Here is a 15,003-nt window from a genome sequence, read left to right as displayed (position 1 = left end):
AAAGGCAGACAGCTAGACAGCTCTTGTTTGGCTTTTTTTTTTCTTTTTGCTCAAGGGTAGCACTCAGTCACTTGAGCTACATGTCTACTTTTGACTTTTTACTAAGTTAATCAGTTAATGGTCTCATGGATTTGTCTTTCTGGGCTGATCCTCAGATCTCAGCCTGAGTGGCTAGGATGAAAAGAGTCTAAGATCTTAGGCCAGGTGCTGGTGGCTCACAACTGTAACCCTAGCTACTCAGGAGGCTGAGATATGAGGATCATGGTTCAAAGCCAGATCGAGCAAAAAAGTGCTTGTGAGACTCTTATCTCCAACTAACTACTCAAAAACCCAGTAGTAGCACTGTGGCCCAAGTGGTAGAGTGCTAGCCTTGAGCACTAAGAGGCTCAGGGACAGTACCCAGGCCCTGAGTTCAACCAACAACAACAACCAAAAAATAATAATAATAAAAACATTTTAGGTGTGAGTCACCAGTTACCAGTTTCAACTAAAAGTTCAGTTATTCTAAAGAAAGAAGTACTGTAGGTGGTCTTTAGTGGAAGGGTGTGAAAGATAAAGTCTTAAAATACCCATGTGAGAGGGAACTAATTCTGTAAAGATTAGAAGAGTAAATAACAGGACATTTATGTGAACAAAGTTATTTCAAAGCCTAGGTTAACAGAACTGACAGAGAAAATGACTAAAGTTGATGATTTAGGGTGAGTTAGAAGGCTCTGGGTAGAAAAGCACAGAAATTCTAATGTAAACTGTAAATTTAGATGAGTGTCCATGTGAATGTATGTTAACTATACCTGCCAAGAGGTGGCGCTAACAGGCCGTTTACGATGGGAAGGGATGGAAAAGCAGCTGTATAGATTCCCAAGTGTATGTCCCACTTTTTTGGTTGGGGGGGGGGGGGGGTAGGGGGTCTTGAACTCAGGGCTTAGGCACTGTCCCTGAGCTTTTTTTGCTCAAGGCATGTGCTCTATCACTTGGAGCCACAGCTCCACTTCCAGTTTTTAGGTGATTAATTGAAGTCTCATGGTTTTTTCTGCCTATACTAGCTTCAAACTGCAATTGTCAGGTCTCAACCTCCTGAGTAGCTAGGATTACAGGACAGGCACGAGTGGCTCCACCCTTTATTTTAATGCATTGATCTATTTGTTTTCCCCAAGACAATACTAAATTATTTCAGCTTTATTAAAGTATTGATCTGAAACAAGCTATGTCATTACTGGGACTTGATTAGCTTTCTCATCTCAGGCTGGCATTCTATCATTTGATCCACAGCTCTGCTTCCTGAGTTTTCTAGTTAACTGGAGATAAGAGTCTCATGGATGTGTCTGTCCTAGCTGGCTTTGAACTGAGATCTGCAGATCTCAGCCTCTTAAATAGCTAGAATTCTACATATGAGCCACCAGCTTGTTCTTCAGGGGTGTTTTAGCTCTTCTTGGCTTTGAGTTTTCTAAAAATTCCACCATCACTAAGCCAGCTCAATCCATTTCTGTGCAGCTACTTTCTCTTTCCAAAGCTCCACTTTTAACTTTTGGGTGGGTAATTGGAGAGATAAGAATTTAACAGACTTTTCTACCCACTTTTCTCTGCCACTGAGACAATTCCAAGAGATCATAAATAATCTGTAGACCTTGGAGGACCATTGGAGTTTCAGCTCATTGAATGTGTACTTCTAGCCCTAAGGAGAAAGTATTGGTTACAATACCTATTCTTCTATTTCCAGAAATATCCTCTTCATTAATGAATGTTCCTCTCAGGCTGCTTGCTACCTCCTGTTGCTGCCAGAAGCCAAAAGTGCCTGCTACTTCTCTGTAGGCATCTTTCCAAATTGGCCTTTGTGAAATTTTAATTTTTTAATCTTCTTTTCATACATTGGCAGCACATTTTTGCTGGCATGCTATTCTGGAATGCTGGAAAGGATAACCCTGCCATCAGCCTGTGGTCAGAGTCCAGTGTAACCTGCAGGACAATTTGAGTAAAGATCCAGGGGAACCGTGTGTGAAATCTCTGCTGGGCTCCTTTATCCAAGAAGGCCCTGTGAGAACTAGGAAGTAATGGTAGAATATATAGTAGAAGTATAGACCCTTTATCTGAAAACTTTTGTTGTTGTTGTTGTTAGTCGTTAAAGTTGAACTCAGGGCCTGGGCACTGTTCCTGAGCTATTTTGTTCTAGGCTAGCGCTCAACCACTTCTGATTTTCTGGTGGCTAATTGGAGATAAGAGTCTCACAGGGACTTTTCAGCCCTGGCTGTCTTTGAACCTTGATCCTCAGATCTTAGCCTCCTTAGTAGCTAGGATTACAAACATGAGCCACGGGCACCTGGCTTGTTTTTCTGTTTGAGACACAAAAATTTTGCCTTCAACTCTTGCCTCAGCCACCTATTGCCCAGCTTCTTTTTTTAATGTACACACTTTTCTTCTTCCTTCCTTCTTTCCTTCCTTTCTTCCTTTTCGTGTGTGTGTGTGTGTGTGTGTGTGTGTGTGTGTGTGTGTGTGTGTGTGTGTTAAATCCTATCTCAGTAAAAGAATGACAAAGGGCTGGAGTTGTAGCACAGGTGGTAAAGCCATGCTGAAGACTACTCTTGTATATCTACATGACACATATGTATGTGCTTGTGTATACACATGATAAAATATTAAACTGCTGCTTTGAAATAAGACCACTCATGTTAGGAAATTCTTAGTATTTTCCCTTCTTAAAGTAAGTTTAAATGAAATTGACATTCACTTTATAGAATTCTTTTCAACATCTATTTGTAATCTAAGGATTTGGATTCAAAGCTTGCCCCATTGAGACTTTGGTCCAATTAACCATCAAAGAAGAACTGGAAACATGGCTGGCTTAAGTGGCAGCACACTAGCCTTGAGCAAAAAGGCCAAGCAAGAGTACAGGGTCCTGAATTCAAGTACCAGCACAAAAATAAATAAATACAGGAAGAAAGAAAAGAAGGAAAGAAAGAAAGAAAGAAAGAAAGAAAGAAAGAAAGAAAGAAAGAAAGAAAGAAAGAAAGAAAGGAAGAAGGAAGGAAGGAAGGAAGGAAGGAAGGAAGGAAGGAAGGAAGGAAGGAAGGAGGGAAAGAAAGAAAGAAAGAAAGAAAGAAAGAAAGAAAGAAAGAAAGAATGAAGGAAAGAAAGAAGGAAGGAAGACACATGGTAAGTGCTGCAGTGTGAAGGATAAAGTGCTTTAGGTGTTCCAGACTAAAGAGGAGTGTGAGGAGGATGGGCAGCAGTGTAGATGTGCACACAGATTAGAAAGGAGGGCCTTGCAAAGCAAAAACACCACACAATGTTTATTTTTAAATAATAAATAAATAGCTAAAGAAATACAGGAAAGGAAACATTCATCAAATCCAAGTCACTAAAGTGCTTTCAAACATAAATTCCAAAAAGATCAAGAAGCCTACCCTGCCCTGCCTTGCCCTTCAAACGTTGTCCAGATGAACTGCCAACAAGGCTACTTCAAAAGAGGATTGAGAGTATAGCTTTCTCTGCTATTTATGAGCTCCAGTATGCATAGTCTATCAAAAGACACTGAGAACACAAATCATTGCCTAATACTAAAATTGAAATGTCTAAGGTGAAGTTCAAAGAAAAGGTACTATATAATTCATTCATATGTCTGTATGGAGTTTTCACTGTAAAGACATCTGATTTTTCTGGAAATTAAAAAGAGTTATATATTTTCTGCTGGTAGTGCACACCTGTAATCCTAGTACTTAGGAGGCTGAGGCAGGAAGACCAAAAATTTGAGGCCAGCCTAGGCCTTACAGCAAGATCCTATCTCAAAAAAAGCAGCAACAACAATGATGTATGTATATATTTATGTATGTATGTATGTATGCATGCATGCATGCAGGTATGTATTTTGTTCCAGTACTAGGGCTTGGCTTTTTTACTAATGGCTGGCATTCTACCACTTCAACCATACCTCCATGTCCAGCTTTTTGCTGGTTAATTGTGGAATAAAATTCTCATGGATTTTTCTGCCCACACTGGCTTCAAATCTCAATCATTAGCCTCCCTAGTATCTAGGATTATGGGTGCTTGGCTTGTACACTGTAATCTAGAGTGAGGCTGTCAGGCCTGTCTTCTGTATATTTCACACAGTGTCCAGTGGTAGCTTTTAACTTCAGATCCTTCCTGCTCAAGTTCTACAAAAAAAAATTTTTTTCACACCGAATTAATGATTCAAGTGCCTTTAAGGAATGGTTTCCATTCTGGAATGAAATGGAATTTCCCTAAATCATTCATTCATCCTGTTAAAACAAGTGGACCCATGCTTTATCCAGACAATATAGGATGAAAATGGAACTGAAAACATTTGTCTTGGACCACTTTTGTCTTTTGAAAACCACCAGTGAGAAATATGCGCATTTGCAACCTTTGTGGGTGTGGGGGGGGTGTCTCATAAGGCTCCCACCTTCTCAGACTGACACCCCTCCAGCCCAGTGGAGTGAGGACATCCTTGAGCACCAGCCCCTGGGTGTACGTTCTTGGTCTCCTGCCGAGCAGAACTGGAGAGATCAATGGCCACCTCTTCCAAGCCATTCTCAGGGTTCCCTTGGTCTGAGCCTTTCTGAGATCCAGCCTGGCTCTCACTAGAACCTTCTTTTAGGTGGTCAGAGCCCCAGAGTCCTGCCAGCTTATCTCCACTTCCTGGTTTTCTTATCATTCCTGTGGATTTTTTATGCATACCTTGCAAAAAATTAAAAGAGAAGGAAAAACATAAAAATAAATTAAAATGAAAATTCCCTGTGATGGTCCTTTAACTCCCCTTGGATTTATCCTTGTCAGAGTCTGCCTCTTGGGCCTACAGGAACGTCAGATAGGTGACCCCTTACCCATTAGGAGTTGAAAATCTGTGTCTGCCAGGTGGTACCTTTTGTTTGGATCTGTGTGGCCTTTGTTTGTGGAACATTGAGCCCGCTTTCTTGGCAGCCTATGGATGCCAACTTGTTTCCCTTCCCACATGCTTATATAATTTCAGAGGCCTGAGCTTGGCTTCTAGTCCAAGTTCCCTCTAGTCTCTTCAGTCTTTAGGGCAAAATCAAGCCTGTATTAACCATTGGTGTCTCTGGCTCTCAGCACAGTACCTGAAAAGTTGGTGTTCAAACATCACTTGCTGAACAAAGCAGCCAATGCCTTCTCGACCTAAAATACCACCAGGATCCATCTAACCAAGGGCTCCAGCTGCTTCTCTGACTACTCATTCCTCTAAAATGTGATCCTGACCAGCTGGTCTAACTGAGCAAGAAGGATAGGCTTCCTGACAATGCCCAGCCCCAAAGCTGGACAGCTTAGAGACTATTTTAGCAGGGAAAATCTAAAGAAGAGAAAAACTTCAGAGGCGGGGCGCTGATGTCTCACACCTGTAATCCTAGCTACTCAGGAAGCTGAGACCTGAGCACAAAGCCAGCCTTCATAGGAAAGTGTGTGAGAATCCTATCACCACTTAACCACCAGAACACTGGAAGTGGCACTGTGGCTCAAAGTGGTAGAGTGCTAGTCTTGAGCAAAAAGAGCTCAGGGGCAGTGCCCAAGCCCTGAGTTCAAGCCCCATGAGAGAGGGGGAAAAGGGAGAGAGAGAGAGAAAGAGAGACAGACAGACAGACAGACAGACAGACACAGACACACAGACAGAGACAGAGACAGAAAGAGAGAGAGAGAAAGAGAAGTTTCAGAGCAGGTTTTTAATGGCAGAACCAGAACCTGGGACTGTTCTCTCCACTCAAAAGTAGATGATAGTGATAAGTTTTCATGGTTTAGTATTGTCTTGTTTCTTATTATCTGTGTCCTAAATTATATGGTTTCTAATTTTCTAATAGCATCCCACACTTGGGAAACATTAAACACAATCCAAGAATATCAATGTACTCCAAAATTTCAAGATATGTTTACTAACACTAATATCCTAATGGATCTTATCTATCCATCAATTCCAAACTTTCAATGAAATACAAGTCATCTGGGCACGGTGAACCTTGTAATTAAATAGAAATTAAACTGTGGAGCTGGGAATGTGGCTTAGTGGTAGAGTACATGCATGAAGCCCTGGGTTCAATTCCTCAGCACCACATTAAACAGAAAAGGACGGAAGTGGAGCTGTGGCTCAGTGGTAGAGTGCTAGCCTTGAGCAAAAAGAAGCCAGGGACAGTGCTGAGGCTCTGAGTTCAAGCCCCAGGGCTGGCAAAAAAAAGAAAGAAAGAAAGAAAGAAAGAAAGAAAGAAAGAAAGAAAGAAAGAAAGAAAGAAAGAAAGAAAGAAAGAAAGAAAGAAAGAAAGAAAGAAAGAAAGAAAGAAAGAAATTAGACTGTGGAATTCAAAACCTCAATCTGAGTACACACACACACACACACACACACACACACACACACACACACACACATACGTATATTTGTATGTATTTGTTTTGCAAATGATTGCCCAAGCTCATCTGATCCCATCCTCCACCCCAGGGGGCTCAGCTTACCTAGGAGCCAGGGCGCACAGGAGCCACGCAGACCGCCCTCGGTGGAATTAAGCACAGAGTCAGGCAGCGGGATGCAGTGGCGCACCATAGCCCCGTAGAGCCCGTACTCAGCCATCACGCTGCTGCCGCCCCAGCGCTTCTCTCGCTTCCGCCACTTGGCCCTCCGGTTTTGAAACCAGACCTAGAAGGAGACAGAGGACACATGAGAAGAGACTCGGTGAAGAGGGGTACGTGGAGGAGATGATTAGTCCCAGGAGGCTACTAATAAGGGCCAAGTATCCACCCCACAGAAAGGAAGTGCACCCAGGACTTTACAGAGGGGAGATAAGCTCTAGGCAAAGCTACAGGGATTCAGCATGGGGTCATGAGATAGCTCACTGAAGTTTCTCAGTGAGTCAGGAAAGAAAATATAGGACCACATTATTTTCACTACATTGAGTAAAGAAGCCCAAGACCCCACTGACTGATTGTTCTCATTGTTTGGAAAGAGTCTCCTGGGGTAATAGCCTCATGGAGTCCTAAGTTGTTGAACTGCTGGTATTTTCATGAAGAATATTAGTTTAATAAAAGAATACTATTGAGAGCAGAGCATGGGTGGTTCATGCCTTTAATCCTAGCTACTCAGGAGGCTGAAATCTGAGACTCATGGTACAAAGCGAGCCCTGGCAAGAAATTCTCTGAGATTCTTATCTCCAATTAACTACCAAAAATTTGGAAGTGGAACTGTGCATCAGGTAGTACAGCACTATCCTTGAGGGGAAAAAAAAAGTTTAGGGACAGTGCTCCAGCTCTGAGTTCAAATCCCAGGACTGGCACAGAAAAAAAGAAAGAACGAAAGAAAGAAAGAAAGAAAAGAAAAAAAGGAAAGAAAGAGAAAGAAAGAAAGAAAGAGAGAGAGAAAGAAAGAAAGAAAAACGAAAAGAAAGAAAGAAAGGAAGGAAGGAAGGAAGGAAGAAAGAAAGAAAGAAAGAAAAGGAAGGAAGGGAGGATGGAAGGAACATTATTGAATAGGCATTGGCTATTATAAGAAGAATGAGTTAGTGGCAAATTGAAGGAGGGAAAGGCACAAAATTCTCTCTGTGTGTGACCATACATATGTGCACTCATACATATCATGTACACATGAATTTTCAGGGCTAGAAAGACATAGGAATTGAAGAACAGGAGGTGTGGAAAGATTGTTTTAGGCTGTATGATGCTTTCTTTGAGGATTTTAGGTACAGAGATAGAATGTTTTACATTGATAAAGTTTTGTGAAAAGTTTAGTTGTAGCACACATATTGTATAAAATTTTAGAATGCTTAATAATAAATGTTTTCACCAGGTGCCAGTGGCTCACACCTGTAATCCTAGCTACTCAGGAGGCTGAGATCTAAGGATGGCAGTTTGAAGCCAGCCTAGAAAGACCATGAGACTCTTATCATCAACCTAACACCAAAAAGCCAGAAGTAGAGCTGTGGCTAAGTGGTGGAACACCAGTCTTGAGGGAAAAAAAAATGCTAAGGAACAGTAGCCAGGCCTTGAATTCAAGTCCCACAAATAATAATAATAAATTAATAAGCAAAAGGTTTAAGAATATAAAGAGGCCTGGCCATGTGGCTACTGTATATGTTCTTGATACATTGTATATTGTATATATGTCTACCTGACCTAGAGAAGGGAAAGAAAAACAGGGCGTAAGATATCACAAGAAATGTACACACTGCCCTACTATGTAACTGTACCCTTTTTGCACAACACCTTGTCAAAAAAATTTGTGTTCAATTAATAAATAACTTAAATTTTAAAAAAAAGAGTATAAAGAGCAGAGTGACCCCTATGGTGTCTTTAGCCAAGTGAGCCTCCCCCTTTTAAGCTAAAGGGATATATTGGATTATTTAGAAGTCTTTTCTTGGGTTGGCTCAATGTGTGTAGGAATGACATGTGGTTCAAAGTCTTTGGGAAAGAGGAAGGGGACCCCAGACAGACACCTGTATTCGATCTTCGGGGAGCTCAGTTTTCATAGCCAGCATTTCCCGGGCATACACGTCAGGGTAGTGGGCTTCACTGAATGCCTTCTCCAACTCTTCCAGCTGGTGAGCTGTGAAAACTGTCCTGCAGGGAGCCAGAAATGCTAGTGTGGGCATGCACCCACAGTACCAGCCAAGCCTAAGGACCATTACCTCCTTCTCCTGCCGGCCTTATCCCCAAAGCTATCCTGACTACTGCACACCCCACTTCTGAAAACCACAAAATCTAAAGTCTCTGTATAGATCAGAAGTTTGGTTCAAAGATGACAGAGTGTTAACTCTGCGTTAACATGCACGTGTGCATGTTCATGAGTGGGTGCAAGAGAATGAACTCAGGACTTTGTACATACTAAGCTACATCCTCAGCCTTTAGCTCTTAATGAATTCCATCAACTCATTCTGACAAGACCCATTTTACAGAACCACAACCTTATGTCAGTAAAGTGGTACACAAAGATGGTTTTGCAGCCTCCTGGGAATTGCAACATTTTCTTTACAAATAGCTTCTGTGGCCTTCTCACTGCCAACTAGGAAGTCACTGGGCCTGTGCCAAAACCCAGGGCCATAATGTACTCAGATACTGGCTCCATAGACAGGAGGATAATGTGGGAGGAACAAGATCAAAGAGCACAGCCCAGCCCCTTCTGTACCTGTGCCTCCGCTTCTTCCTCTTGCCTAGGGTAGGGGAAACTTTCAGATCACTCCTGTCTTCAGAAAGACTGTCCTCATCTGTTAGTACAAGGAAAAGAGAACTGTAAAGATGGGCACATTTCTAAAACTTTATTTCCTGGATTTCAATGTGAAGGTTGAAGATACCAGCCTGTTAGGGATGCATTTAGCAGTAAGAGCTAGATTTTTTAGCTGCCTCAGATTCTAGGCACTGTACTGTGTTTAACATTGTTATGCCATATCTCAATTATTCTGCAAACAATCCCAAGGTAGCTGCTATTATAATTATTACCCCTCTTTTATAGGTGAGAAAACACTCCAGGAAAAGAGTTTAAATAAATTGTCCAAAAATCACACAGGGAGTAAATAGTGATGTTAGGATTCAAATCCCAGGTTGTGTGAAGTCAAAGCTATGTGGCCAGTTTTTGCCCTTTTTCTACACCCCACGAATAGATTTGTCTACTTGCCTCTGCCCTCCACCTCATCTTAACATCCACATCAACACTTCTCAAAGGCAGAGATGGAGGCTTGTGACACCCCAGTCTTTGTCAGAACTCCCCTGCTATGGTGTTCCATTCCACACTCTCTAGAGGTGGGCCCAGGAAACTTATTCTTGCCAAGTATGCTGAAACTGTGTATAGATAGACTGGAAAATTTAAGAAAACCCCCCCCCTTCTAATTCAGATGTTGGCTGCTCATGCCTGTCATCCTAGCTACTCAAGAGACTGAGGTATGAAGATTGCAGTTCAAAACCAGCCTCCACAGGAAACTCCATTGAAACTCTTATCTCCAATTAACCAGCAAAGAGCCAGAAGTAGAGGCATGAGTCAAATGGTAGAGCATCAGCTTTGAGAAAAAAAAAAAAAAAGAAAGAAAGAAAGAAAAGAAAAAAAGAAGCTAATGGACAGTGCCTAGGCAAAGTTCAAGTCCCAGTACCTGCATACACACACATTCTCTCTCTCTCTCTCTCTCTCTCTCTCTCTCTCTCTCTCTCTCTCTCTCTCTCTCTCTCTCTCTCCGTGGCTGGCCCTTTTATAACCATGTATCAAAAGACCCAAATAGAAAGGTTAGAATGACAAACTATAATCAGATTCATAATGGTTCAAAAACACAATTGCCTCAAAATATTTAAAACCAGAGAAATCAAAGCAAACACTGTGAAGTAATGCTAGTTTTTCTCCTACATCAATCAGTTCACCAGAGAATTGTGTGCCTGAGGTATAAACATTCTATGATGAAGTGTCCAACCCAGTAGCCATTAGACACATGAGGTTATTGAATGCATGGAATGAGGCTATTCAAACTGAGACCTTCCATAAATATAAAATATTCAGTGGATTTAGAAATTTTGGCACTCCTCAAAGAAAAATAGTTTTATACTGATTACATGGAAATAATCCTTGTAGAACTTTGCCTAGCATTCCCAAGGCTCTGGGTTCCATCCCCACACCACCAAAAATAATGTTTAAATGAATATTACACAGTGGCATTTTACCATGTGAGCTATAACTCTACTTCCAGATTTCTTGTTTGTTTTATTTTCTTGTTAATTGGAGGTGGCATCTTGAGGATTTGTCTGCCTGGGGTAGCTTCAGACTGGTTCTCAGATCTCAGCCTCCTGAGTAGCTAGAATTACAGGTATGAGCCTCAATTCTTTTTCCTTTTAAAGTGACAGAAGTTTTCATCAAACTCATCTTCAATCACCTTATTCTATTTCTGTTGGACATAGTCTAGATCTTTGTGAAATACACTTACAGGAGAGGATTCATTGCATTTTATCTTTCATGTGATCTATTTCCATGGAAGAAATAACCCATTCTATGAAGGTGGCCTTTGAATTTTTAGTGACACAACATATTTTGTCTTTCAGGGAGGCTCAGGAAATAAAATCATTTTAGGGCTTTATTCTTATTTTGCCTATATTTATTTAGTGCTCATCTATCCTGGTGATCTGGCATGCTTTTTTATTTTATATTGATTAATGTTAATTTTTTGGCAGTACTGAACACTAACTTTAGGACAGTGCTAGGCAAGCACTGTACCACTTGAGCCTCGTACAAGCATATCTGTTTCCTTGTACTATCACAAATATTATACTCTTTTTGCCTTGGCTGCCTGGGTGCTCTACCAGGTTCTACCCTATAGTTTCACTACATCTATGTTTTCTTGTGTAATTCTCCTTTTTCTTTCCCCACATCTCCCACCTCTCAATTTGCCCTGGTGCCTCTTGGAATTTAATGACACCTTCTCTGTGTGCTTAATCCACTTCAACATCTTTCCGTACTACTTTCTTTCCAGTATGCTAGGGTTGGACACCCGGGACTCCCTCACGGCTCCATCCTCCTCAAGCACCGGTAATCCTTCGGTCATTTTAGCCAACCTTCGACAGCTCTCTGGCCATCAGGTTCCCTGCTGGTTGGTGAACCCGACAGGTTCCCAATCTGGAGATCCCAGTGGCTCCCCGTGGCCCAGACCGGCGCTAAGGGCTGGGAGAGAAAGGTCGTGGGGCGGTGGTTGCTAGGGCGCCTCTCCTCCCCCACCTCACCCTAGCTCTCATCACCAGGTCGTTTACCGAGCTGATGGTGATAGTCTCGCAGTCCTGTGAGAATCGGATCTCGAAGGACAGGCGAGATTGCGGGTACAGCAAGGAACGTGGCAGAGCCGCGCAAATAAATATGCCTCTCTCAACTGGGTATCCTTCTGGGGTCCCGACTTCCTGGAAATGTGGGGTGAAGGGGGGCGATGGCCCCTTGTATGGTTCCAAACCACCAGGACCAAGGACAGGGGCGGGAAGCGCGGGCCTGATTACCAGACGTGGAGAAGCTCTCGCTGCGCTTCTGGAGACCGAGCGCAGGCGGCGGCCGGCCGGGGACCTGCGGGGCAGCAGGTTCTGGTCCTCCGGTTGGCAGAAACGGCACATCGGCTAGAAGCAGGCAGGACGCCCGGGCAGCAGAGGGTGGCTGCGCGCTGAAGCCGCAGAAGAGGCCCAGGCCCAAGGGGAGAGCGCCGCGCGCCAAGCAGGAGCCACCGAGCCCAGACCCCGGGCCCGGTGAGGTCTCTGGGCTCTCACAGCTGGATCCCGGCCCGGGACCGGCGGGAGCGGGCAGGTCTGCCTCCAAGCCTAACAGGTCTGTGATGGCAAATCCTCGAGGGCGCGAACTCGTGGAGGGACTGCCCGGCACCAGGGCCCTGCTCCTGACGCGCCCATCACAAACAGCGTCCCGTCCCGTCATGATTCTCTAATCCCCTCTGATCACCATTCCAGAGGAGGGCTTAGCTCCGAAGATGCTTTATATGCCCCCTGGGCATCGGAGGCCTGGAGGGTTCCAATCAGCGTGGGGCAGGCGCGTGGATCTGAGAGATGAGGACGCCACCCGTCCCTCCCCTCCTCCTTCGGTTACCGCCCTCCCAGCTGCAGTTCTCCTTGTCCTCCCTCCAGCTGTCCCCTAGCCCACCCCACCCCCATTCTTGAGAGAGGGCCGGCCAGCAACAACTCTGCTGTCAGCCAGAACCTCCACTCCAGGACCCTGAACCCCCCAATATGCCTGAAGACAGAGAACTCGGGTGACACGGTCCAAAAAGAAACGTGCTCCTTACTCTTAAGTAACTGTAAACACTCTGTATGTCGCCTTAATCATAATAAAAAGAATTTTAAGACAGGAGTCACTGGGCACAGTGGCTCATGCCTGTAATTCTAGCTAAAATCCAGAGAAGAGCAGTTGGAAGTCAGCCAGGGCAGAAAAGTAAAGTTGTGGAGACTCCATTTTCAAAATTAACCAGTGAAAAGCAGACCTGGAGGTATGTCTCAAGTGGTAGAGCTCCAGCCTACCAGTCTAGCAGAGCAATCGCCCCCCCCCCCAACACACACACCTGTAGGAAACAACAGAATAAAATGACCAAGAGGCGCATTCCTCCTGGCACTACCACCAAAACGACCCCCACTACCGGAATGGGCACCAGGGGAATGACTTTCCCCAAAAATCTCCTAGCTGAAAAGAATGGAAACGCTTGTTAATTCATGAGCACTGTGCTTCCAGTCAAATCTTCCTCCAGGCCTCTCCAGGCTGGAGAGTTGGGGCTCACAAACTCCACAGCAGGGTACCAGGTTTAACAAAAACACTTGTGTTCCAAGGAAATGTCAGAAAAACAATTAACATTGTTTTAGAATAAATAGGTGCCATTATCTTAATCCAATGTGCCTAATGGGGTGGTAGTGATAAAATAGGATCCACCTACAGAAACATATGGGTCTTCACAGAAACAAGCAAATTGTCCGGTTTTATGTTTATTCCAAGACAGTGTGCTTTTATGTGAAAATTCTACATTCGTTAAAATTGAGGAAACCAGGCTCCTAGTTCAGCCTTGGACCCTCTCAGGCCTCATCGCGTAGAGCCCCGAGCTCACCCTTTCTAATAATAGGACATGGAAGGCTTTAGGGACATTGAACCCCTTTCTACGGGTCCTTCCCACTCCCCGAGGGTCTGACAGTTCCAGGCCCCCCGGCGTGGAGGGGTAACTCTCACAGACACGCCAGTACCGCGTGGCTTCCGGCAAAGTGGGTCCGGCTCCCTCTGCTCTCTGGCCAGGCTACGGCTAAACGTGAAGATTAAACAAGGGGCTTCCGATAAAGATAATTACAAGAGGCTGCGCATTAACTTTCCATTATTAAAGGAAGACCCAAATCTCCCCTGGCAAGCTGTTCGCGGGATTAGCAAAACAATAACTTTCCTTTGGGATAATTGTCCTTTGACTCGCTCTGGGCTGGGGAGGAGGGCGGCCCACTGCTGACGCCAGCGTTGCTTTTTGTTGTGGTTTTTTTTTAAAACTCTGCCAGGAATTTTGCCCCCAAATTTACCTCTGGATTTAGGGGAAGGCGTCAGCAATAAACCACCCTGCCAACGACTAGGGCTCTTTGCCTGACAACCTTGGCCTTTTAAAATCCGAATTTGGCTTTGCAGTTAATAGAGATTTCACACATTTTGTAATCTGCAACCAGGTTAGGCAAGGCGGGATTGTTTACTCTAAGGTGGCTCAACCAGAGACACCTGGTCCAGTGAAAACACTGGGGGTCAGGAAGTCACCGAGTTCACAGACCCCAAGTAGATGGCCAGGGACCCAAAGGGACCAAAAGGCCCAGAGTAAGAGAGAGCCTGACCTCAGCCACTGTTATAAGGGTGTCTTCAGTCCCGTGCCAGGAGCAGACTTGTTCGCAGACCCTTGGAAAAGATTTTACCAAACCCATTTTGCAGAAGCGAAAAGGTGACGTCTATTAATTGAGTTCACCACACACGAGTGACACAAGAGATGGAGAGCAAGAGCCCGGGTTGGGGGACTGAGAGTCTCAGAGACTGAGAATAGGCAGGGCTCTAAGGGGGAGAATGGGCCCTGCAGTTTCTGGACATGGACACCCCTAATTCCTCCTACCACCCCCTTGACAGGAAAGAGACCTGCGAGGATCCTGGCTCCGGAGAGCTGGATCCTGAGGCGCGTTCCTTATTCAAGCCCAGGGCTGTGGGAACGGGGGTGGGGGGGGCGGGCATCAAAGAACACTTTCTCTGCCTTGTCTCCATTGAGAAACGCCTCCCCAAGCAGCGCCTCTCGCTCTAATCTGCATCCCCGACTCTAGCAGCTGGAAGCGATGATCCGAGGACTCAGGTAGTGCCCCCCCCCCCCCAGCCCAGGGATGGAGCCGCAGCAGCCAGAGAGGCAAGGGGCTTAGCTCAGCGTCTGCCAAGGTAGAGAAAGGAACCGATTCCAGTCGTTTAGGGGACTTGGTTAAGAAAAAGTGAGACTGCCCCCTCCCCCAGCCCACTCACAATCACACTGGGCACAACTGGGCACAACTGGGCGCAGGGCACTGGCC

General features: G+C 44.6%; 1 protein-coding gene across 1 annotated transcript; it reads right to left on the bottom strand.

Moving 5' to 3' along the window:
- Nucleotides 1-4,399: 4,399 nt before the first annotated feature.
- On the bottom strand, nt 4,400-12,373 carry Vsx1 (visual system homeobox 1). Its single transcript, XM_048348691.1, has 5 exons — nt 11,950-12,373; nt 9,122-9,200; nt 8,433-8,556; nt 6,463-6,643; nt 4,400-4,689 (listed from the first exon to the last, which is right to left on the bottom strand). Exons 1-5 carry the CDS (start codon nt 12,371-12,373, stop codon nt 4,400-4,402), a joined length of 1,098 nt encoding a protein of 365 aa, XP_048204648.1.
- Between the last annotated feature and the right edge of the window lie 2,630 nt (nt 12,374-15,003).

This window comes from Perognathus longimembris, chromosome 6 (genome assembly GCF_023159225.1).
Source record: "Perognathus longimembris pacificus isolate PPM17 chromosome 6, ASM2315922v1, whole genome shotgun sequence".
In the NCBI taxonomy this organism is placed as follows: Eukaryota; Metazoa; Chordata; class Mammalia; order Rodentia; family Heteromyidae; genus Perognathus; species Perognathus longimembris.
Note: the sequence above shows the minus strand (reverse complement) of the source record. Positions and strands in the feature narration are given on the sequence as shown.

What these genes read in the sequence shown, in the direction of transcription:
- Vsx1 (XM_048348691.1), bottom strand. Translation starts at nt 12,373, where the DNA reads ATGACGGGACGGGACGCTGTTTGTGATGGGCGCGTCAGGAGCAGGGCC. An exon ending in AGGAAGAAGCGGAGGCACAG is followed by an intron (nt 8,557 to 9,121) that starts GTACAGAAGGGG and finishes GGCTCCCTGCAG; the next exon opens with GACAGTTTTCACAGCTCACC. An exon ending in CTGTGCGCCCTGGCTCCTAG is followed by an intron (nt 4,690 to 6,462) that starts GTAAGCTGAGCC and finishes ATTTTTTGCAAG; the next exon opens with GTATGCATAAAAAATCCACA.